This window comes from Physella acuta, unplaced genomic scaffold (assembly GCF_028476545.2).
Source record: "Physella acuta isolate Inbredline_101_S28 unplaced genomic scaffold, ASM2847654v3 ptg000760l, whole genome shotgun sequence".
Classification (NCBI taxonomy): domain Eukaryota; kingdom Metazoa; phylum Mollusca; class Gastropoda; family Physidae; genus Physella; species Physella acuta.
The window spans coordinates 362,584-388,224 of record NW_026732278.1 but is presented as its reverse complement, the minus strand read 5'-3'; the positions used below and the strand labels follow the sequence as shown (position 1 = coordinate 388,224).

The window sequence follows — 25,641 nt, the reverse complement described above, 5'->3', positions numbered from 1 at the left end:
TATATATATATATATATATATATATATATATATATATATATATATATATACATATATATATATATATATATATATATATATATATACATATATATATATATATATATATATATATATATATATATATATATATATATATATATATATATATATATATATATATATATATATATATATATATATATATATATGGGGCACAAATCAGTCCGCCTGTGGGGTGCTCTCTGTGTCGACGATATCTATCTGAAAATGTATGGTTATATCGTCTTATAGCAGGGGTCTCCAAACTTTTCAGCCCGAGGGCCGCATTAACTATAAAATATCATTTCGAGGGCCAGAGTTTCTTCAAGACATCTCTTCGGGGTGGTAGCGCCCCCCCCCCCCCCCCCCGAAGTACGTGTACCGTTCCCCCCCCCCTCCCTTAACGAAATATAATTTATATAGAAATATATACAAATTTCAAGTGTGTCCCCCCCCACCCCGGAGAAAAAAGTCTGAAAGAAACACTGTCGGTGGCCAACAACACACTCGAGGTCTAAGTTTGCTCTCAAATTATTCTTCACGTATTTCAATCTTGAAAATATTTGTTCACACAGGTGTCTTGTTCCAAAATTTGAAAGGTACTTTGATGCTAAAGTTTTAATATTAGCAAAATCTTCCTTTTGCAAAAACTTATAAAAACCCACCCGCCCTTCTTTGAACGTGTCTCTAATGACCTCCAGTTGCAGTTCACCTTTGCAACTGGCCACATTTGCTTCAAATGGGTTCTGAAACAGTCTCACTTTTTTCTGCCCTTTAATCCAAGTAAAAAAAAAAAACGCTACTGAAACTGCAGCTTGAAGTCTTTGATGATCTCGTATGTAAATGACGTGGTGAACTCAGTGGTTGCTTCAGTCGTAATAAGACCTTGCACTGTTGAGAGTGCTTCAAATTGTTGGCTTGTACTTGTTCCAAAAACATGACAATGCCTTTAGGTGGGTGTATAGATCAGAAACTAAATTTCCATTTCTTGTAGTTTTAGGCTCAGAAAATTTAAATGACTAGTTATGTTTGCAGCAGAGGTCAATTTCTATACCCACTTTTAATCAGACAGTAAGTACACCAGCTTGTGGCTTGCCTTTACTTTCAAGGAAGTCACCTATTTCCTTTCTTAACATAAATACTCTGCTCAGAAAAATTTCTCGCAAATTAGCCATCTTACTGCTGTGAAGTATGGTAAATCTTGCGATTCTGTGTTTCTATCATTTAACATGCCTCTGAACTATCTATATTCTCTCCGGTAACAGTGCCATACATTCAATGTAGGGAAGCCAGCTCTTGTGTTATATTTATGTCTTCATCCACAACTCTAATGAACATAAGCAGTTCAGATGTGGAACAGCCGTCCAGCAACTGATCCATTACAATTAAAAAATTGCCAAACTTGCTTGCATTTTTCGCTATTTGAGTCACGATGTTTTCACCAATGTCTGCAACACGGCGATCAATGGTATTTGTACCCAAAGCAACATTTTCAAATCGTTTTGAATTTTCTGGGAATATTTTCTCAGCCACCTCTAACAAACATTTATTCCGTGGACAAAAAGATTTCCGCGGGCCGGATGAGAGGACATCGCGGGCCGCATCTGGCCCGCGGGCCGTAGTTTGGAGAACCCTGTCTTATAGTGCCAGGTTCCTTCAAAGTTTTGATCACAAGACTACACAGAGGAATAACGGAGACAGCGAGTAAAGCTTAATTAAGCAAACTTATCTTGTAAAAAAAACTATTTGGGCTTAATTATAATTTATTTAAATCTTGTATAGGTAGTTTCTACTCTACTAGTAGTAGAACATCAATTTACTCGACCGAAATAAGACATTTTCGACACTATGAGCAATACAATATGGTTCAATGCATAGGATAGCATAAGAACAAAATATGCTTCAAATCACACTTAACGCACTAGACCAAGTCAGACCTTCATTGCTTGAACGCGACCTAATACACTCAATTGCTTTTTTTTTTTAAATTAAAATGTTATTTTTTTAAAAAACGGTAAATGTGAAAAATGCCTCCGTGCTACGTTTGTTACCGTTATTAAATAAAGTTCAATAAAGTTGAATAAACTGATGGCTGAACATTTACCATCACTGTTGCGAGCTTGGGCAACTTGAGACTCTTGTAATTAAAAATGTGGATTGTCTTTTTTTCTGAAACAATAGCCCAAGCAATTAGATTTGTGTAGGCTGTTTTTAGAAGTTGTTTAATGGAGGCTCCTCGGTGGTATGCAGTGATGTCTTCCAAACGGATTTCTAAATTCTAATTTTTTTTTGGCTGGTTTTTTTTTCTAGTAGTTTAAATTTAAAACAAGGCTGAAACTAAAATATTTTCAGAATTGTTTATCTAAAGAGCATTCGTGGCTAAGCAGCCAATTAATTTTTTAAAATTTAATTTTCACGTAGGTTTTAAAACGATGTATCCGGTTCTATTCCAGGATTTAAAAAATAAACTTGAGAAACATTTTTTCTTCTGATTCTTCCCCGTCTTCCGACCAGTCTCAGTATACTATCGGACAGAGGTCAATTCGAGTATTCCAAGGTCCTAACCGCATCGAGAAAAAGCTAATTGTATAGACGCTTTGAGTGTCACAGATGATAAATGTAACACGTTTTTTTTCCTACCCTGGTCGGTCTGTGTTATAATCAATCTGATTTCTCTGATAGTCTACAAGCCGGGGGTAGAGGGGGGGGGGGGGTAAGTATAGACTAGATTGAAGTAGATGGGGGGGGGGGGTAAGTATAGACTGGATTGAAGTAGATGGGGGCTAAGTAGAGACTAGGTTTGCAGTAGACGTGGGTAAGTATAGACTAGACTTTCAGTAAATGGGAGGGGGTAAGTATAGTCTAAGCTTGCAATGGATGGATGAGTAAGTATAGACTAGACTAGACTTGCAGTAGATGGGGGTACGTATAGACTAGCATTGCAGTAGATGGTGGGGTAGGGTGTGAGTCAGGGGCGTAGCGAGGGGGGGGGGCGGGGGGTGCGGACCGCACCGGGTGACACCATTTAAGGGGGTGACACCAAGGCAAAAAATAGCAAAATATATAAAGAAAAACTTGAGGGGGGGGGGTGCAAATCGAAAGTTTGAGGGGGGGGGGGTGCAAAGCGAAAACTTGAAAGTTTGTCCCCGGGAAGGGTCGCTACGCCTCTGGGGAGTGACACCATTAAGTGCCGCACCGGGTGACACCCGACCTCGCTACGCCACTGGTGTGAGTATAGACTTGCATCAGAAGGGGAGTAAGTATTGCCTAGGCTTGTTTTCAGAAGCGTAGCGACCCTTCCCGGCGACCGGGGACATACTTTCAATTTGCGATTTGCACCCCCCCTCCCTCGAACTTTTCAATTACACCCCCTCCCTCAAACTTTCGATTTGCACCCCCCCCCCTCGAACTTTTCATTTGCACCCCCCTCAAACTTTCGCTTTGCACCCCCCCCCCCTCGAACTTTTCATTTGCACCCCCCCTCAAACTTTCAATTTGGCGCCCCCCCCCTAAGGTCGGCGCCCGGGGACATATGTCCCCGCCCCCCCCCCCCCCTCGCTACGCCTCTGCTTGTTTTATCTAAATTGTCATTAATGCTTAAATATAGAGGCCGCCCAAGACTCCACACCTATACACATTCAGCCAAAATATATTTCTACCCTCCATGGAAACGATACGCTACAATCAGACAAGACAACTCTATACAGTCAACCAAGATACAATTCACTTAAGATTACCACGGGCTCATAACTTCTTAATGACACGAGCATTTCCAGTTTGCGTTTATCAACTTAATTATTGATTGCTATCGATTTAAAATGGCACGTGGCTAACTGCAGTAAATCTTTCAGGTTTGTTCGGTCAGGATGGCTCGGCGTTTCCGGAAAGACGCCATTACTTCCCGCGTATTTTCTGCCTGAACTCATTCCAAAAAGCTAAATATAGCCCAGAAGAAATCTGAGATGTTCTAAGTTTTGTTAATTATTAGATCATAAATCAAATTATTAAATCTTAAAATAAATCGATGTATTGAAATTAGATTATTTAACGGAAATTTTGTTTTACCGTTTTAATATTTTAAAAACAAATATTAACTCTAAAAAAAAACCCGGTTCATATTTTTTTAATATCCGCAAAGTGCTCGAGCTGTTTCCACGGCCTTCTAGACAGCCAATCTAAAGTCCAATAAAGGCTGGCCAGGAAGGCGACATTCTCCCAACTTAACAACCAACATCTCGTTTCATTACAGGCGTTCGTGTATCTGCCTGTTTGTATTTCTCGTCGGTTTTTTTTGGTCTTCAAATGTTGGGAAATCCGCCTCAATTTTATTGATTCCCTTTGCTACAGCGCGCTCAATTTTCATGTGTACATAAGGGTTACAAAAACAAGACAACATAAGCACATAATTTTAAACTGCTAGTAAAAAAATAAATACAAGCATAATTAGTTATCTCTCGGCGCGCGAGTTTCTTGTAAGGCGCGGAGTTCATTAAGAAGAGATTGAATCATGGCCGGGTTGAAACTGCTCAAGGCGACTCGGTGGTTCTAGGCCTCCACCCTCCCTCTCCTCCCCTCCCTCTCCGCTCGCTTCATCTATCTTCGGTCATCAGAAATGGATCAATGGAACCGAGGGGAAGAGAAATAGGAAGAGGGAGGGGGGGGGGGGCGTTAACTATTTAACAGAAATGGGGAGGGGGAGGGGAGTGCCGTTAACTATTTAACAAAAATGGGGAGGGGAGTGCCGTTAACTATTTAACAGAAATGGGGAGGGGAGTGCCGTTAACTATTTAACAGAAATCATATGAAGAATCTGTACCTCTGTGATATTTGTTTTTAAAGTGCTTGGTGAGAAGGTTAATATTTACGTTGTGAGATAAAAGTGCATATAGTATCCTCTAAGGGTACATACACTATGGGATTAACCAAATACCCTGGTCCAAAAAGACCCGTGTCCCAACAGTCTGACCCCTACACTCATGTACACATCTAACCTGACCCACACAAGTTTGTACCCGTCCGACCTGACCCGTACACCCATGCATCCACCCAACCTGACCCGTACACCCATCCATCCACCCAACCTGACCCGTACACCGATGCATCCACCCAACCTGACCCGTACACCCATGCATCCACCCAACCTGACCCGTACACCCGTGCATCCACCCAACCTGACCCGTACACCCATGCATCCACCCAACCTGACCCGTACACCCATGCATCCACCCAACCTGACCCGTACACCCATGCATCCACCCAACCTGACCCGTACACCCATGCATCCACCCAACCTGACCCGTACACCCATGCATCCACCCAACCTGACCCGTACACCCGTGCATCCACCCGACCTGACCCGTACACCCATGCATCCACCCAACCTGACCCGTACACCCATGCATCCACCCAACCTGACCCGTACACCCATGCATCCACCCAACCTGACCCGTACACCCATGCATCCACCCAACCTGACCCGTACACCCATGTATCCACCCAACCTGACCCGTACACCCATGCATCCACCCAACCTGACCCGTACACCCATGCATCCACCCAACCTGACCCGTACACCCATGCATCCACCTATGCATCCACCCATGCATCCACCCGTGCATCCACCCATTTTGACCCACACACGAACGCACATCCAATTTCACCGAAGATTTTTAAACTAGATCGACGTGTTTACCAATCAGTGACGTCACTTCCCCCTTCCCCCTCCCCCCTCGCAAAAAGCAACGGTTTTCATTTTCCTGCCTCCTATGACGACACAGGCAGGCTCCCTCCGCCCCAGCAAAATTGTATAAAAACCAAAATCCACGGAGGAGTTGTCCTCATGTTTGGCCACTGGTTATGTCCCCTTGCTTGATGTGGTTTCAATGTAAACTAGACAGTATGCGCGCGGGTCATGTGTGTGACAGTCGAAGCATTTCTTTTCGCGCCTTTTTAAGGATACAGCAGTTTTACGTTCAACTCCTCTTTTCATAACTTGTCGATTTCATACAGTGAGTATGTTTTATTTATGTATCTATTTATTTTGATAACACAAAGTTTGTTTACGCGTGTTAGAATTTCCGTTGGATTTTAGATAACTTTCCAAATTGGAGAAGTGACGCATTATTTTTGTTACGTTATCGGCTGGTCGACCACATCAATAACGCTGTCTGCTGGGCTGTTGTGACGTCACTCATTGACTTCCGACTCATGTTAGCGAATATCCCGACGGTTTTTTGTTGTGGTCTTCCAAGTTGTCGTCCTTGGTTCGTAGCTCGTGTTTGTAAAGCGCCAAGGCAGCGAGGTGTGGGGAGATAGTACAAAACAATCCAATTTTTCTATCGTTAGGGGCGCTCAAGTTGCCCTGACTTCAGGGCTTGTTTAGCGGATGGGATGAAAAAGTAGTTAGAGTTTGGGCGACTTGTGTATAGCACGCTTTTGTTCCGCCAGAAAATATGTGTCTCCAAGTTAGATATGGAAGAGTTCCATGTCATACAAATAATAGTACAACGGGAAAAGTACTTTTTTTTCACTTATTTTACAGGTATAATTCGACTGACTGCAAATAATTCTCATATAAAAATATTTTTTAAAGAAAAAGGTTTTTATTGCATTAAAAAAAAACACGAACAAAATCATAAATGAAAAAAAAGATGTAACTAAAAAGTAAAACATACATTTATTTTATCTGCCTACAAAATAAATTTTGTCCAGATTCATTAAAAATTGTTTTTTTCTCTTTCTGCATGGTCTTCATATTGTAGCCTCACTACAGCTGTATGCTGTGGCGTAGCCTCACTACAGCTGTATGCTGTGGTGTTCATATTGTAGCCTCACTACAGCTGTATGCTGTGGTGTAGCCTCACTACAGCTGTATGCTGTGGTGTTCATATTGTAGCCTCACTACAGCTGTATGCTGTGGTGTTCATATTGTAGCCTCACTACAGCTGTATGCTGTGGTGTAGCCTCACTACAGCTGTATGCTGTGGTGTTCATATTGTAGCCTCACTACAGCTGTATGCTGCTATGACTAAAAAGAAAAACCCGAAGGCTCAGTAATGAAAACGTAACATGGGTCTTATATTACAGAACGTAAACATACCAATCGTACTTCTTATAAAAGTAAATATTTTTCTCATACGTGACCGCCCTGGCTTTTGTTTTCAACCCAGTCGGACAGTGTTCCAACTGTTCCCCTCGAGGGGAGAATACTAACAACACAATGGCACCAAAATATCTCTCTAGTTATATATGTGTACTTAACGCTGGGCATTTAGCGGGGCACTACGTTGGGCACTATGTTGGGCCCTGTGCTATCTCATCATTTCTTGTAGGCCTATGAAATCTAAACAGGCCAACTCTACTCCGCCTGCTCCATCTACAACCAATCTCTCGCCATAAACGTCACGTGATACGGGTCTCTGTACTCTCTGGTATCAGTGTTGTCTATCGTGTCACATCTCGTCACAAATACCCCCCTCCCCCGCTCACATCCCCTCCCCCTTATATCCCCTCCCCCTTATATCCCTTCCCCTTATATCCCCTCCCCTGCACCCCGTAAGTAGAGATGAACATAGCGATAACGGATAACACCAAGCTTGTGTTGTTACAGGTGGTGTAGAGCAAAGCAGTTTATTTCGAACCAGGTGCTGCGCCCCCCCCCCGCCCCATTTCGGAAAAGTTGGGGTGCTTTTAACCAGTACCTTTCCAGTATTACTTTTTATTGTGTGTTATACAATTGATGTAGAAAACAGCTAAATCAGTCTGGAGAGCTAATACGCAGTCAGTTTTCTTAAATTCAGTATAATTGTGTACAATTCAGTAATGCAGCTCATAATAGGTTTTTTAGTTTTTTTTCGACCACGTTAGGCGTCTCCTTTTCTATACTTTGAAACTCTATCTTTCAAAAAAAAACTTGATCTTTGACCATGAGAGCGAGGCTAGAACACATCACGTGACCAGGACAAGAACACCTAGCTAGTATTGTATTGGGAGGACATCAGACAAACACACACACACACACACACAAAGCACACACACACAAGGAGGGAGAGAGCAAGAGAGAGAGAGAGAGAGAACATTGACACAAGACACGCACACACATAGAAAACTTTGAAACAAGACAAACACACACACAGAAAACATTGACACAAGACAAACACACACACAGAAAACATTGACACAAGACAAACACACACACACACAGAAAACATTGACATAAGACAAACACACACACACTGAAAACAGTGACACAAGACAAACACACACACAGAAAACATTGACACAAGACAAACACACACACAAAGAAAACATTGACACAAGACAAACACACACACAGAAAACATTGACACAAGACAAACACACACACACAGAAAACATTGATACAAGACAAACACACACACAAAGAAAACATTGACACAAGACAAACACACACACAGAAAACATTGACACAAGACAAACAAACACACACAGAAAACATTGACACAAGACAAACACACACACAGAAAACATTGACACAAGACAAACACACACACAGAAAACATTGACACAAGACAAACACACACACAGAAAACATTGACACAAGACAAACAAACACACACAGAAAACATTGACACAAGACAAACACACACACAGAAAACATTGACACAAGACAAACACACACACAGAAAACATTGACACAAGACAAACAAACACACACAGAAAACATTGACACAAGACAAACACACACACAGAAAACATTGACACAAGACAAACACATTCTACAGCTAAATTTATGAGCACCTTCCTCTCAACATTCTCATCCTCTTTCCGTTTTATTTCCCTTCACGTCCCCCCCCCCCCCCCCACCGTCTTTCAGCCCGCCCCTCCCACCCACCCCTCCCGTCTGGAAGAAAGTCTGTCAATGAAATTACGTTGTGTGCCATTGGTAAAATAAGGACATGGACAAGTGGTCTCGGCGGGGCGGTCTTTTTGTGTCATCTTCTCCGGTACCCCCCCCCCCTCCCCCTATACACACACGTCCACTTGATGTATCAACTTGTCAACTTATTTATCAACTTTACTGGCTCAATAAATTGCGTGTATCAACGTTAGTGGCCCAGTCAATTGTTTTATCAATTTAGCCGGCTCCGTCAATTTGACCTTTGAAATTAAAATTTTATAAACTAGAGGTGAAATCGATTTTTAAAATGTAAAGCCTCACATCCATCGCCCAAATCCTTCATGACCATAGCTCTTGTCTAACCCTAATCCCTGCTCTAAAGCCGAGGTTATTAAATTGGTTATCGACATTTTCAAAAGTATTTTCATTAACTTTAAGCAATATGTATACCAGGTCATGTTTTTTACCTCTATACAGTTCAATGTATCTAGATCATATTTTATACTCAGTCTCATCCACTTTAACTAGTGTTATCCATAATGCTGTCCATGATGTGTTTTGCATCCAGTGTATCCAGTTTTCTACTTTACTCCAACCACCAGTGAAACACCTACCTATCCTTGTATCCATAAAAGTCAAGTTTTTTTTTATCTGTATACACCAGATAATCAATGCAATTTATCCCCTCCACCCGCAATTTATCCCCAACAACAACAATTTATCCCCGACAACACACAATTTATCCCCGACAACACACAATTTATCCCCAACAACACACAATTTATCCCCAACAACACACAATTTATCCCCGACAACACACAATTTATCCCCAACAACACACAATTTATCCCCACTAACATGCTTTTTACACACACATTCACACACTCAGGGGTCATCTACAAATGACGTCACTCACGTAAGGTTCGGGGTCAGACGTTTATGTCCACATCTTGCTGTGTCAGAAATGTGAGAGCACTTATATTTTGTAATGAAGAAAACGATGCGATTTTTGTTCCTATCTAACAACAATTTTACCATCAATCATCTCATAACATCCACCTCTACATAAATATCCACATCTACCCAAATATCCACATCTACCCAAATATCCACATCTACCAAAATATCCACATCTACCCATATATCCACATCTACCCAAATATCCACATCTACCCAAATATCCACATCTACCAAAATATCCACATCTACCCAAATATCCACATCTACCCAAATATCCATATCTACCCAAATATCAAATTCTACCCAAATATCCACATCTACCCAAATATCAAATTCTATCCATATATCCACATCTACCCAAATATCCACATCTACCCAAATATCCACATCTACCCAAATATCCACATCTACCCAAATATTCACATCTACCCAAATATTCACATCTACCCAAATATCCACATCTGCCCAGATATCCACATCTACCCAAATATCCACATCTACCCAAATATCCACATCTACCCAAATATCCACATCTACCCAAATATTCACATCTACCCAAATATTCACATCTACCCAAATATCAAATTCTACCCAGATATCCAAATCCACCCAGATATCCACATCTACCCAAATATCCACATCTACCCAAATATCCACTTCTACCCAAATCAACATCTACCCAAATATTCACATCTACCCAAATATCAAATTCTACCGATATATCCACATCTACCCAGATATCCACATCTACCCTAATATCCACATCTACCCATATATCCTCGCATGAGTCTAATCATCCCCACCGACTACCGAGCATCTCTCAACGTTGGACGGCCTTTGATTATCTGTGCTGGTGTCGCCCAGATCACAGCCTCCACCCGCCTGTACCCCAGCTAGAGCCGCTGCTGGACGGCCTTTGATTATCTGTGCTGGTGTCGCCCAGATCACAGCCTCCACCCGCCTGTACCCCAGCTAGAGCCGCTGCTGGACGGCCTTTGATTATCTGTGCTGGTGTCGCCCAGATCACAGCCTCCACCACCCCAGCTAGAGCCGCTGCTGGACGGCCTTTGATTATCTGTGCTGGTGTCGCCCAGATCACAGCCTCCACCCGCCTGTACCCCAGCTAGAGCCGCTGCTGGACGGCCTTTGATTATCTGTGCTGGTGTCGCCCAGATCACAGCCTCCACCACCCCAGCTAGTGCCGCTGCTGGACGGCCTTTGATTATCTGTGCTGGTGTCGCCCAGATCACAGCCTCCACCACCCCAACTAGAGCCGCTGCTGGACGGCCTTTGATTATCTGTACTGGTGTCGCCCAGATCACAGCCTCCACCACCCCAGCTAGAGCCGCTGCTGGACGGCCTTTGATTATCTGTGCTGGTGTCGCCCAGATCACAGCCTCCACCACCCCAGCTAGAGCCGCTGCTGGACGGCCTTTGATTATCTGTGCTGGTGTCGCCCAGATCACAGCCTCCACCCGCCTGTACCCCAGCTAGAGCCGCTGCTGGACGGCCTTTGATTATCTGTGCTGGTGTCGCCCAGATCACAGCCTCCACCCGCCTGTACCCCAGCTAGAGCCGCTGCTGGACGGCCTTTGATTATCTGTGCTGGTGTCGCCCAGATCACAGCCTCCACCCGCCTGTACCCCAGCTAGAGCCGCTGCTGGACGGCCTTTGATTATCTGTGCTGGTGTCGCCCAGATCACAGCCTCCACCCGCCTGTACCCCAGCTAGAGCCGCTGCTGGACGGCCTTTGATTATCTGTGCTGGTGTCGCCCAGATCACAGCCTCCACCACCCCAGCTAGAGCCGCTGCTGGACGGCCTTTGATTATCTGTGCTGGTGTCGCCCAGATCACAGCCTCCACCACCCCAGCTAGTGCCGCTGCTGGACGGCCTTTGATTATCTGTGCTGGTGTCGCCCAGATCACAGCCTCCACCACCCCAGCTAGAGCCGCTGCTGCCCGGGACAAGGAAATCAATGAGAGAAAACTGTCGAGTCGTGTGCGTTTAATGGCTAGGATAGTATTCGATGTTTGTGTTTAGTGGAGGGAGAGGTGTTTTACGTCAAGGGGAGGGAGAGGTGTTTTACGTCAGGGGGAGGGAGTGGTGTTTTACGTTAGGGGGAGGGAGAGGTGTTTTACGTCAGGGGGAGGGAGAGGTGTTTTACGTTAGGGGGAAGGAGATGTGTTTTACGTTAGGGGGAGGGAGAGGTGTTTTACGTTAGGGGGAGGGAGAGGTGTTTTACGTTAGGGGGAAGGAGATGTGTTTTACGTTAGGGGGAGGGAGAGGTGTTTTACGTTAGGGGGAGGGAGAGATGTTTTACGTCAAGGGGGAGAGGTGTTTTATGTTAGGGGCAGGGAAAGGTGTTTTACGTTAGAGGGAGGGAGAGGTGTTTTACGTTAGGGGGAGGGAGTGGTGTTTTACATAAGTGTGACTGAGGCACTGAGTGTCTGACCGTGAATGTGTTGGTGTTTTGGTTTATGTGTGTGTTTTTGTGTGGAAGAGTGTTTAACGCTTTTAATAGATGGAGGTGTGTGCTACTTTTCTGTGTTTAGTTTGTGTGGGTTGAGGTGGGTTGGTCATGAGGTGTTTTGTGTTCGCGGGTAAAAAAGCTGAGTACTTGAGTATGTATTTGGTTTGTGTGTGTGTGTGGGGGGGGGGGGGGAGGGTATTACAGTGGCAATGTTCAGTGCTTGTATTTGTGCTCCCGTATGAGTGTGTGAGTGTGTGTGTGAATGGAGGAATTGGTGCTGTTAACAATTCGTGTGAAAATGTTCACTGGCCGGTATTGAAAGAGGTCGGTGTGTATAGTGTCATTAAAATGCATGTGTTGAAGTTGTGTTTGTGCGAGTTAGTGAGAATGTGTGTAGGTGCGTGTGTTATGTGCTCACTGGCCTGTACAGAAAGTGGACGAGCTGTTTTGTGAGGGTGTGTGTGTCTATTTGTGTGGATGGGTTCGTGTGTATGGGTTCACTGGCCTGTATTGGGGACGGAGTGTTTACTTTGGTATGAGAGGTATACTCTAGATTAAATTGAGCATAATTAAACGTGCTGAAATAATCATGTGGCGTAACCTTTAGGTTGATTGCCTAGCTAAGACGAGCGGCTTACCGGCTACATAGCTTGCTTGTTTTAGTAACCGGTGGTGTTGGGCTGTACTAGACATTAATCTACCGGGGTAGTCTAGTTGTCTGACTAGCCACTAGAAGTCTAGTTGAATGGCCAAAAGTCTAGTTGTCTGGCCAAAAGTCTAGTTGTCTGGCCAAAGGTCTAGTTTGGCCAAAAGTCTAGTCTGGCCATCCACTAGAAGTCTAGTTGTCTGGCCAAAAGTCTAGTTGTTTAACCAAAAGTCTAGTTGTCTAACCAAAAGTCTAGTTGTCTAACCAAAAGTCTAGTTGTCTAACCAAAAGTCTAGTTGTCTAACCAAAAGTCTAGTTGTCTAACCAAAAGTCTAGTTGTCTAACCAAAAGTCTAGTTGTCTAACCAAAAGTCTAGTTGTCTAACCAAAAGTCTAGTTGTCTAACCAAAAGTCTAGTTGTCTAACCAAAAGTCTAGTTGTCTAACCAAAAGTCTAGTTGTCTAACCAAAAGTCTAGTTGTCTAACCAAAAGTCTAGTTGTCTGGCCAAAAGTCTAGTTGTCTGGCCAGCTAAACAGGCCTGAATGAGGTCACGACTGAAGAGACGTACGTTAGTGCTACAGCCGACGTTTAGTCCATTGAAATGTACGGCGCGAGTCTCCTCGGTAATGTAGGCTATTTTATGTTCCTCCATTATTGATGACAGAATCGACCTGTGGTTCGGGTGATGATTTAGATAGTTCTAATCACGATAGCTGCCTTCTCTGCCCGTTGTGTGATCATTTAGATAGTTCTAATCACGATAGATGCCTTCTCTGCCCGTTACGTGATCATTTAGATAGTTCTAACCACGATAGCTGCCTTCTCTGCCCGTTACGTGATCATTAGATATTTATAATCACGATAGATGCCTTCTCTGCCCGTTACAAATTAATATGGACGAATTTTTTTCAGTTCATCTCTCGCATTTATTGGTTGATTATTTGGTAATCACATCACACGCATCTTTGCACGATTCATCTATCTTCGTCGTTCGATCTCTCCCTTCCCCCAACCTCCCCCCCTCCCTCTCTCACCCCTATCTGGCTGCCTCGTCTCGTATTTTCGCTCTTGTCTCTCTATTCCTTGAATTCTCCCGACATTTTTTGAGAGTTTTAAAACTCAGGTTTTAAAGCAAACTAGCGACGCAAGCATTAGTTGCTCCACGCTAGCATTAGTTGCTACACGCTAGCATTAGTTGCTACACGCTAGCATTAGTTGCTACACGCTAGCATTAGTTGCTACACGGTCTATCCAGTATTTTAATATAAAGGTTTGAATCAAGAAATACAATTCAACTATTAAACTACACGAGGTGTAACAGTTTTTATAAAATAATAGAGGCTTCGTTGTGTTGTAGTTTTTTGTTTGTAACACAAGGTAGAGAAGGTTGCGAAAAACTAAAACCATCTCTCTGTAAGTAAAGAACCACTTCTAATTCACCTCACTACAGGCTGTCCTCACCTCACTACAGGCTGTCCTCACCTCACTACAGGCTGTCCTCACCTCACTACAGGCTGTCCTCACCTCACTACAGGCTGTCCTCACTACAGGCTGTCCTCACCTCACTACAGGCTGTCCTCACCTCACTACAGGCTGTCCTCACCTCACTAGAGGCTGTCCTCACCTCACTACAGGCTGTCCTCACCTCACTACAGGCTGTCCTCACCTCACTACAGGCTGTCCTCACCTCACTACAGGCTGTCCTCACCTCACTACAGGCTGTCCTCATCTCACTACAGGCTGTCCTCACTACAGGCTGTCCTCACCTCACTACAGGCTGTCCTCACCTCACTACAGGCTGTCCTCACTACAGGCTGTCCTCACCTCACTACAGGCTGTCCTCACCTCACTACAGGCTGTCCTCACTACAGGCTGTCCTCACTACAGGCTGTCCTCACTACAGGCTGTCCTCACCTCACTACAGGCTGTCCTCACCTCACTATAGGCTGTCCTCACTACAGGCTGTCCTCACCTCACTACAGGCTGTCCTCACCTCACTATAGGCTGTCCTCACTACAGGCTGTCCTCACCTCACTACAGGCTGTCCTCACTACAGGCTGTCCTCACCTCACTACAGGCTGTCCTCACCTCACTATAGGCTGTCCTCACTACAGGCTGTCCTCACCTCACTACAGGCTGTCCTCACCTCACTATAGGCTGTCCTCACTACAGGCTGTCCTCACCTCACTACAGGCTGTCCTCACCTCACTACAGGCTGTCCTCACCTCATTACAGGCTGTCCTCACCTCACTACAGGCTGTCCTCACTACAGGCTGTCCTCACCTCACTACAGGCTGTCCTCACCTCACTACAGGCTGTCCTCACCTCACTATAGGCAGTCCTCACTACAGGCTGTCCTCATTACAGGCTGTCCTCACCTCATTACAGGCTGTCCTCACCTCACTACAGGCTGTCCTCACCTCACTACAGGCTGTCCTCACCTCACTACAGGCTGTCCTCACCTCACTATAGGCTGTCCTCACTACAGGCTGTCCTCACTACAGGCTGTCCTCACCTCACTACAGGCTGTCCTCACCTCACTACAGGCTGTCCTCACCTCATTACAGGCTGTCCTCACTACAGGCTGTCCTCACCTCACTACAGGCTGTCCTCATTACAGGCTGTCCTCACCTCATTACAGGCTGTCCTCACCTCACTACAGGCTGTCCTCACCTCACTACAGGCTGTCCTCACCTCACTACAGGCTGTCCTCACCTCACTACAGGCTGTCCTCACCTCACTACAGGCTGTCCTCACTACAGGCTGTCCTCACCTCACTACAGGCTGTCCTCACCTCACTACATGCTGTCCTCACCTCATTACAGGCTGTCCTCACCTCATTACAGGCTGTCCTCACCTCACTACAGGCTGTCCTCACTACAGGCTGTCCTCACTACAGGCTGTCCTCACCTCACTACAGGCTGTCCTCACCTCATTACAGGCTGTCCTCACTACAGGCTGTCCTCACCTCACTACAGGCTGTCCTCACCTCACTACAGGCTGTCCTCACCTCATTACAGGCTGTCCTCACCTCACTACAGGCTGTCCTCACTACAGGCTGTCCTCACCTCACTACAGGCTGTCCTCACCTCACTACAGGCTGTCCTCACCTCACTATAGGCAGTCCTCACTACAGGCTGTCCTCACTACAGGCTGTCCTCACCTCACTACAGGCTGTCCTCACCTCATTACCGGCTGTCCTCACTACAGGCTGTCCTCACCTCACTACAGGCTGTCCTCACCTCACTACAGGCTGTCCTCACCTCATTACAGGCTGTCCTCACCTCACTACAGGCTGTCCTCACCTCACTACAGGCTGTCCTCACCTCACTACAGGCTGTCCTCACCTCACTACAGGCTGTCCTCACCTCACTACAGGCTGTCCTCACTACAGGCTGTCCTCACCTCACTACAGGCTGTCCTCACCTCACTACAGGCTGTCCTCACCTCACTAGAGGCTGTCCTCACCTCACTACAGGCTGTCCTCACCTCACTACAGGCTGTCCTCACCTCACTACAGGCTGTCCTCACCTCACTACAGGCTGTCCTCACCTCACTACAGGCTGTCCTCATCTCACTACAGGCTGTCCTCACTACAGGCTGTCCTCACCTCACTACAGGCTGTCCTCACCTCACTACAGGCTGTCCTCACCTCACTACAGGCTGTCCTCACCTCACTACAGGCTGTCCTCACCTCACTACAGGCTGTCCTCACTACAGGCTGTCCTCACTACAGGCTGTCCTCACTACAGGCTGTCCTCACCTCACTACAGGCTGTCCTCACCTCACTATAGGCTGTCCTCACTACAGGCTGTCCTCACCTCACTACAGGCTGTCCTCACCTCACTATAGGCTGTCCTCACTACAGGCTGTCCTCACCTCACTACAGGCTGTCCTCACTACAGGCTGTCCTCACCTCACTACAGGCTGTCCTCACCTCACTATAGGCTGTCCTCACTACAGGCTGTCCTCACCTCACTACAGGCTGTCCTCACCTCACTATAGGCTGTCCTCACTACAGGCTGTCCTCACCTCACTACAGGCTGTCCTCACCTCACTATAGGCTGTCCTCACTACAGGCTGTCCTCACTACAGGCTGTCCTCACCTCACTACAGGCTGTCCTCACCTCACTACAGGCTGTCCTCACCTCACTACAGGCTGTCCTCACCTCACTACAGGCTGTCCTCACCTCACTACAGGCTGTCCTCACCTCACTACAGGCTGTCCTCACCTCACTACAGGCTGTCCTCATTACAGGCTGTCCTCACCTCATTACAGGCTGTCCTCACCTCATTACAGGCTGTCCTCACCTCATTACAGGCTGTCCTCACCTCACTACAGGCTGTCCTCACCTCACTACAGGCTGTCCTCACCTCACTACAGGCTGTCCTCACTACAGGCTGTCCTCACCTCACTACAGGCTGTCCTCACCTCACTACAGGCTGTCCTCACCTCATTACAGGCTGTCCTCACCTCATTACAGGCTGTCCTCACCTCACTACAGGCTGTCCTCACTACAGGCTGTCCTCACTACAGGCTGTCCTCACCTCACTACAGGCTGTCCTCACCTCATTACAGGCTGTCCTCACTACAGGCTGTCCTCACCTCACTACAGGCTGTCCTCACCTCACTACAGGCTGTCCTCACCTCATTACAGGCTGTCCTCACCTCACTACAGGCTGTCCTCACTACAGGCTGTCCTCACCTCACTACAGGCTGTCCTCACCTCACTACAGGCTGTCCTCACCTCACTATAGGCTGTCCTCACTACAGGCTGTCCTCACTACAGGCTGTCCTCACCTCACTACAGGCTGTCCTCACCTCATTACAGGCTGTCCTCACTACAGGCTGTCCTCACCTCACTACAGGCTGTCCTCACCTCACTACAGGCTGTCCTCACCTCATTACAGGCTGTCCTCACCTCACTACAGGCTGTCCTCACCTCACTACAGGCTGTCCTCACCTCACTACAGGCTGTCCTCACCTCACTACAGGCTGTCCTCACCTCACTACAGGCTGTCCTCACTACAGGCTGTCCTCACCTCACTACAGGCTGTCCTCACCTCACTACAGGCTGTCCTCACCTCATTACAGGCTGTCCTCACCTCATTACAGGCTGTCCTCACCTCACTACAGGCTGTCCTCACTACAGGCTGTCCTCACTACAGGCTGTCCTCACCTCACTACAGGCTGTCCTCACCTCATTACAGGCTGTCCTCACTACAGGCTGTCCTCACCTCACTACAGGCTGTCCTCACCTCACTACAGGCTGTCCTCACCTCATTACAGGCTGTCCTCACCTCACTACAGGCTGTCCTCACTACAGGCTGTCCTCACCTCACTACAGGCTGTCCTCACCTCACTACAGGCTGTCCTCACCTCACTATAGGCAGTCCTCACTACAGGCTGTCCTCACTACAGGCTGTCCTCACCTCACTACAGGCTGTCCTCACCTCATTACCGGCTGTCCTCACTACAGGCTGTCCTCACCTCACTACAGGCTGTCCTCACCTCACTACAGGCTGTCCTCACCTCATTACAGGCTGTCCTCACCTCACTACAGGCTGTCCTCACCTCACTACAGGCTGTCCTCACCTCACTACAGGCTGTCCTCACCTCACTACAGGCTGTCCTCACCTCACTACAGGCTGTCCTCACCTCACTACAGGCTGTCCTCACCTCACTACAGGCTGTCCTCACCTCACTACAGGCTGTCCTCACCTCACTACAGGCTGTCCTCACCTCACTACAGGCTGTCCTCACTACAGGCTGTCCTCACCTCACTACAGGCTGTCCTCACCTCACTACAGTCTGTCCTCACTACAGGCTGTCCTCACCTCACTACAGGCTGTCCTCACCTCACTATAGGCTGTCCTCACCTCACTACAGGCTGTCCTCACCTCACTACAGGCTGTCCTCACCTCACTATAGGCTGTACTCACTACAGGCTGTCCTCACTACAGGCTGTCCTCACCTCACTACAGGCTGTCCTCACCTCATTACAGGCTGTCCTCACCTCACTACAGGCTGTCCTCACCTCACTACAGGCTGTCCTCACCTCACTACAGGCTGTCCTCACCTCACTACAGGCTGTCCTCACCTCACTACAGGCTGTCCTCACCTCACTACAGGCTGTCCTCACCTCACTACAGGCTGTCCTCACCTCACTACAGGCTGTCCTCACCTCACTACAGGCTGTCCTCACCTCACTACAGGCTGTCCTCACCTCACTACAGGCTGTCCTCACTACAGGCTGTCCTCACCTCACTACAGGCTGTCCTCACCTCACTACAGGCTGTCCTCACTACAGGCTGTCCTCACCTCACTACAGGCTGTCCTCACCTCACTATAGGCTGTCCTCACCTCACTACAGGCTGTCCTCACCTCACTACAGGCTGTCCTCACCTCACTATAGGCTGTCCTCACTACAGGCTGTCCTCACTACAGGCTGTCCTCACCTCACTACAGGCTGTCCTCACCTCATTACAGGCTGTCCTCACCTCACTACAGGCTGTCCTCACCTCACTACAGGCTGTCCTCACCTCACTACAGGCTGTCCTCACCTCACTACAGGCTGTCCTCACCTCACTACAGGCTGTCCTCACCTCACTACAGGCTGTCCTCACCTCACTACAGGCTGTCCTCACCTCACTACAGGCTGTCCTCACCTCACTACAGGCTGTCCTCACCTCACTACAGGCTGTCCTCACCTCACTACAGGCTGTCCTCACTACAGGCTGTCCTCACCTCACTACAGGCTGTCCTCACCTCACTACAGGCTGTCCTCACTACAGGCTGTCCTCACCTCACTACAGGCTGTCCTCACCTCACTACAGGCTGTCCTCACCTCACTACAGGCTGTCCTCACCTCACTACAGGCTGTCCTCACCTCACTACAGGCTGTCCTCACCTCACTACAGGCTGTCCTCACCTCACTACAGGCTGTCCTCACTACAGGCTGTCCTCACTACAGGCTGTCCTCACTACAGGCTGTCCTCACCTCACTACAGGCTGTCCTCACCTCACTACAGGCTGTCCTCACCTCACTACAGGCTGTCCTCACCTCACATGACTTTACTCACATCACATGACTTTACTCACATCACATGACTTTACTCACATCACATGACTTTACTCACATCACATGACTTTACTCACATCACATGACTTTACTCACATGACTACAGGCTGTCCTCACTACAGGCTGTCCTCACCTCACTACAGGCTGTCCTCACCTCACTACAGGCTGTCCTCACCTCACTACAGGCTGTCCTCACCTCACATGACTTTACTCACATCACATGACTTTACTCACATCACATGACTTTACTCACATCACATGACTTTACTCACATCACATGACTTTACTCACATCACATGACTTTACTCACATCACATGACTTTACTCACATCACATGACTTTACTCACATCACATGACTTTACTCACATCACATGACTTTACTCACATCACATGACTTTACTCACATCACATGACTTTACTCACATCACATGACTGTACTCACATTACATGACTGTACTCACATCACATGACTTTACTCACGGCAGAAAACTTAGATCACGTGACCTTGTTTACCATGCACCACTTAACCTCCTAGTTGCCCCACTTTTCCTACCGGAAACCGCTTCTCCCTACGCCTTTTATTCCATTTTCTCAGTCCTTAATTGGACCACAATAATTATGACCATCATTACCTGTAATTTGCCGCTTGAGGAGGAGAGAAGAGAGAAGCAGAGCTGAGGCCGAGGGCATGACTGCCACCCCCTCTCTCCCCCCTCCCCCCTCTGGGCTTTGAGTTGTCGTAGGGATTTAGCAACCAAAATCTTCTCGTTTATCACAGGCGGTATTTTTTCTTACAGGCGGTTTTTTTTTCTTACACGTAACAATGTTTACATACACATACGCATAAACATACACACGCAAACATGCATAAAAATATAAATGTGTGTGTGTGTTGATGTGTGTTTGTGTGTGTGTGTTGATGTGTGTGTGTGTGTGTGTGTGTGTGTGTGTGTGTGTGTGTGAATTCTCACATATTTACCTATTTGAGATGATGTTTACAGTGCGCCAGTGTGTACAAACACAGATGAATACACATTAAAGCAACGTTTCTGCTGAGTCAGCTACTTAATTGACCGGTGTGTCAATCGTTTTTCGATTACTACATCGCTATATTCTTCTGGCAGTCGATAATTGCTTTCAATAGCGCGCGGATTATATTAGCTTAATTAAATATACTTGGTGCTCAATCGAGTGACTTTATTTGAAATTTTTTTATCCAAACCAACAAAACGAGTTAGTAAATGTCTTTTTATACATACGATTTTAATTCTAAACCCACAATCCTCCCTTACTAAACTCACAATCCTCCCTAACTAAACCCACAATCCTCCCTCACTAAACCCACAAGCCTCCCTCACTAAACCCACAAGCCTCCCTCACTAAACCCACAAGCCTCCCTCACTAAACCCACAAGCCTCCCTCACTAAACCCACAAGCCTCCCTCACTAAACCCACAAGCCTCCCTTACTAAACCCACAAGCCTCCATCGCTAAACCCACAATCCTCCCTCACTAAACCCACACTTGGATTACCAACATCACTCCCCGTACCACGGGGTATTGCCCCTCCCTTTAGAATACATACTGTGCCTTGAGTTATACCTATCGCTATTTCTCGCCATATCCACCCCCCTATCCCTATTTTAACGCTAACTTTAACCTCTCAGTATCCATACCCCAAACCCTATCCATAACTAGAAGGTTGGCCATAAAATCCTGCCATGGCTGCGAGTAGGTTGGCCATAAAATCCTGCCATGGCTGCGAGTAGGTTGGCCATAAAATCCTGCTATGGCTGCGAGAAGGTTGGCCATGGCTGCGAGTAGGTTGGCCATAAAATCCTGCCATGGCTGCGAGTAGGTTGGCCATAAAATCCTGCTATGGCTGCGAGAAGGTTGGCCATGGCTGCGAGAAGGTTGGCCATAACATCCTGCGAGTAGGTTGGCCATAACATCCTATCATCACGCCACACGAGGATCCATCCGTCACCAAACGGGAACATTTTTATGTGGCTCTCATCGTCTAGACACGGAGGGCAGCTTTTTATTTATAGTATTGATAGGTGTACGATATATAGTATTTATAGTTTGACGTCACAACTGGTGGTATTTATAGTTTAACGTCACAACTGGTGGTATTTATATTTTGACGTCACAACTGATGATATTTATAGTTTGACGTCACAACTGGTGGTATTTATAGTTTGACGTCACAACCGGTAGTATTTATAGTTTGACGTCACAACTGGTGGTATTTATAGTTTGACGTCACAACTGGTGGTATTTATAGTTTGACGTCACAACCTGTAGTATTTATAGTTTGACGTCACAACTGGTGGTATTTATAATTTGACGTCACAACTGGTGGTATTTATAGTTTGACGTCACAACTTGTGGTATTTATAGTTTGGCGTCACAGCAGGTGGTATTTATAGTTTGACCGATTGCATGCACGTGTCCAGGTTCTCATGGAATAGCCAGCCAGTGTCCCAGGCTGCAGTGATAAGAGTCCCACAGGGACCTGAAGACTTTTGTATGACAGGGAGACAACCTACTGGTCAGATTGGGTGGATTTTGAAACGTCTCAAACCTGTAGTTTTAAATACTGCTCGTACTTGATTTATAACTCATCTCAAGTACATTTCATGATAAATGTTTTCACCTCCTCAGCTATTCATTCCTTATCAAAATCTATTTTTATCCCGGCAAATCTGCTTGAAACAACATCAGAAAAGTTGCCAGAAAAATGTAACCTTATACTAAGCTTCTACTTCATATTTCTTGTATCCTACGGCTTACGATGATGAAATATTTATATTAGAATTTGTTTATTAAAGAAATGCATTTTATTCTTTATTTTTTTATTTTTTTAAAAAGTGTTATGAAATTTTTAAAAATCCATATTTTATTATTTTTAAAATTTAAATAGCAAAGATAGCAGCACTAATTATTACATTAATTATAGCCTGAGCTACAGAAAAAGATCACACATTTATACCCCGCGCTACAGATTGAAAAAAGATCACACACTTAATCCACAATGATAACTAAACACGCAATTATTCAACACCCAAACTTGAAAAGGAAAACACAGTTTAAAATAAAAGATAAAAAAATATGTTGAAAATCATAAAGATAAAACGATTCTTGATGTGGGAAGATGCACCTCTTAATACGAACATCACAAAGTTTCATATTTTACATGACATCAGACATCTTGTACCAGCATTCTAAAAACTTGGATCAACAGAATAAACGGAAATGCAATAAACGTATAAGGCGAACAAATTAGTTTATGATGTAGTGAAGGCAATAACTACCGGGTCAATGGAGTAATGTCAGAGTGACCTGCAACACTGCCGCAATTAGGAAATGACCAATCCAATGGCTGATTTAATCAACTAATGATATCCGTCTCGCTTCATAGAAATCTACATCGGTAATTGTCCGATGCTCTATAAACGATTAGCTAATTTAGACGATAAGTGTATTTTATAATAAGCTTTAACTATATATATATATATATATATATATATATATATATATATATATATATATATAATGCCTATATATAGATCTATTTATGGAAATTATAAATGTTGCGGCACATCAAATATGGAATGGTTTTTTAGCGCCTCAGATATCAAGTGCGATGAGGGGGTTTTTTGGTGGAGATGATATACTTATACAATTAAATGGCTTTTAGACTTACTGCCTAGACCACCTCCAACCGTCCCTGTCTAGACCACCTCCATCCGTCCCTTGTCTAGACCACCTCCAGCCGTCCCTGTCTAGACCACCTCCAGCCGTCCCTGTCTAGACCAGCCGTCCCTGTCTAGACCACCTCCAGCCGTCCCTGTCTAGACCACCTCCAGCCGTCCCTGTCTAGACCACCTCCAGCCGTCCCTGTCTAGACCACCTCCAGCCGTCCCTGTCTAGACCACCTCCAGCCGTCCCTGTTTAGACCAGCCGTCCCTGTCTAGACCACATCCAGCCGTCCTTGTCTAGACCACCACCATCCGTCCCTGCCTAGACCACCTCCAGCCGTCCCTGTCTAGACCACCTCCAGCCGTCCCTGTCTAGACCAGCCGTCCCTGTCTAGACCAGCCGTCCCTGTCTAGACCAGCCGTCCCTGTCTAGACCACCTCCAGCCGTCCCTGTCTAGACCACCTCCAGCCGTCCCTGTCTAGACCAGCCGTCCCTGTCTAGACCACCTCCAGCCGTCCCTGTCTAGACCACCTCCAGCCGTCCCTGTCTAGACCACCTCCAGCCGTCCCTGTCTAGACCAGCCGTCCCTGTCTAGACCACCTCCAACCGTCCCTGTCTAGACCAGCTATCCCTGTCTAGACGACCTCCAACCGTCCCTGTCTAGACCACCTCCAGTCGTCCCTGTCTAGACCACCTCCAGCCGTCCCTGTCTAGACCACCTCCAGCCGTCCCTGTCTAGACCACCTCCAGCCGTCCCTGTTTAGACCAGCCGTCCCTGTCTAGACCGCCTCCAGCCGTCCCTGTCTAGACCACCTCCAGCCGTCCCTGTCTAGACCACATCCAGCCGTCCCTGTCTAGACCACCTCCAGTCGTCCCTGTCTAGACCACATCCAGCCGTCCCTGTCTAGACCAACCGTCCCTGTCTAGACCACCTCCAGTCGTCCCTGTCTAGACCACCTCCAACCGTCCCTGTCTAGACCACCTCCAGCCGTCCCTTTCTAGACCAACCTCCAGCCGTCCCTGTCTAGACCAGCCGTCCCTGTCTAGACCACCTCCAGCCGTCCCTGTCTAGACCATCTCCAGCCGTCCCTGTCTAGACCAGCCGTCCCTGTCTAGACCAGCCGTCCCTGTCTAGACCGCCTCCAGCCGTCCCTGTCTAGACCATCTCCAGCCGTCCCTGTCTAGACCAGCCGTCCCTGTCTAGACCAGCCGTCCCTGTCTAGACCAGCCGTCCCTGTCTAGATCAGCCGTCCCTGTCTAGACCGCCTCCAGCCGTCCCTGTCTAGACCAGCTCCAGTCGTCCCTGTCTAGACCGCCTCCAGCCGTCCCTGTCTAGACCACCTCCAGCCGTCCCTGTCTAGACCAGCCGTCCCTGTCTAGACCAGCCGTCCCTGTCTAGACCAGCCGTCCCTCCAATAGATGTTTGTCCTGTCTATCCAGCCCGTACTGTCTGTTCGTCCCTAACGTCCCGCCACGTTACACGCTACATAAAGCTTTAGTGTGGGGCTCGGTGATGTCTTGCCGTGCTAGTGTTGGACGTCAAAATGTGTCGGATTACGGCGGGACAAAATCATTCAGTGTCCACACTACAAAATGGCGAGAAGAGGGAAAAATTATGATGTAAAAAATATTCCATCATTTTATACAAATCCGATGTTTTGCCTGATGGGTTGGACGGCAGCAATGTTGGCGAACTAAGTACAGCAACAAAATGACCGTTTGACCAGTCACAAAATGTTGACGTCGGTGAGAAAATGCTGGTCACGTCGGCCAATGTCACGTGACAGCCGTATCAATGGAGGAAGATAAATTTAGATGACCCTGTATCTGTTCCTGCTCTCTGAATGATGGGAAAAATACCTCCTCCCTCCCCTTTCC

At 46.6% G+C, this 25,641-nt stretch overlaps 3 protein-coding genes across 3 annotated transcripts in view; 1 reads left to right on the top strand and 2 right to left on the bottom strand.

The window, feature by feature from the left end:
• The first annotated feature begins 5,117 nt into the window (after positions 1-5,117).
• LOC131950417 (adhesive plaque matrix protein-like) lies at positions 5,118-5,699 on the top strand. The gene has a single exon (XM_059312555.1). The coding sequence runs from the start codon at positions 5,118-5,120 to the stop codon at positions 5,697-5,699; it is 582 nt and encodes a 193-aa protein (XP_059168538.1).
• Positions 5,700-9,940: 4,241 nt separating this feature from the next.
• On the bottom strand, positions 9,941-10,534 carry LOC131950415 (uncharacterized). Its single transcript, XM_059312554.1, has one exon. The coding sequence runs from the start codon at positions 10,532-10,534 to the stop codon at positions 9,941-9,943; it is 594 nt and encodes a 197-aa protein (XP_059168537.1).
• Positions 10,535-10,954: 420 nt separating this feature from the next.
• The window catches only part of LOC131950414 (uncharacterized), a 40,837-nt gene continuing 26,150 nt past the window's right edge, over positions 10,955-25,641 (bottom strand). The window contains exons 2-3 of the mRNA XM_059312553.1: positions 11,582-11,814; positions 10,955-11,358 (exon numbers count right to left, since the gene is read on the bottom strand). Coding sequence (XP_059168536.1) covers positions 10,955-11,358; positions 11,582-11,814 — 637 coding nt within the window. The remainder of the gene's footprint in view (positions 11,359-11,581; positions 11,815-25,641) is intronic.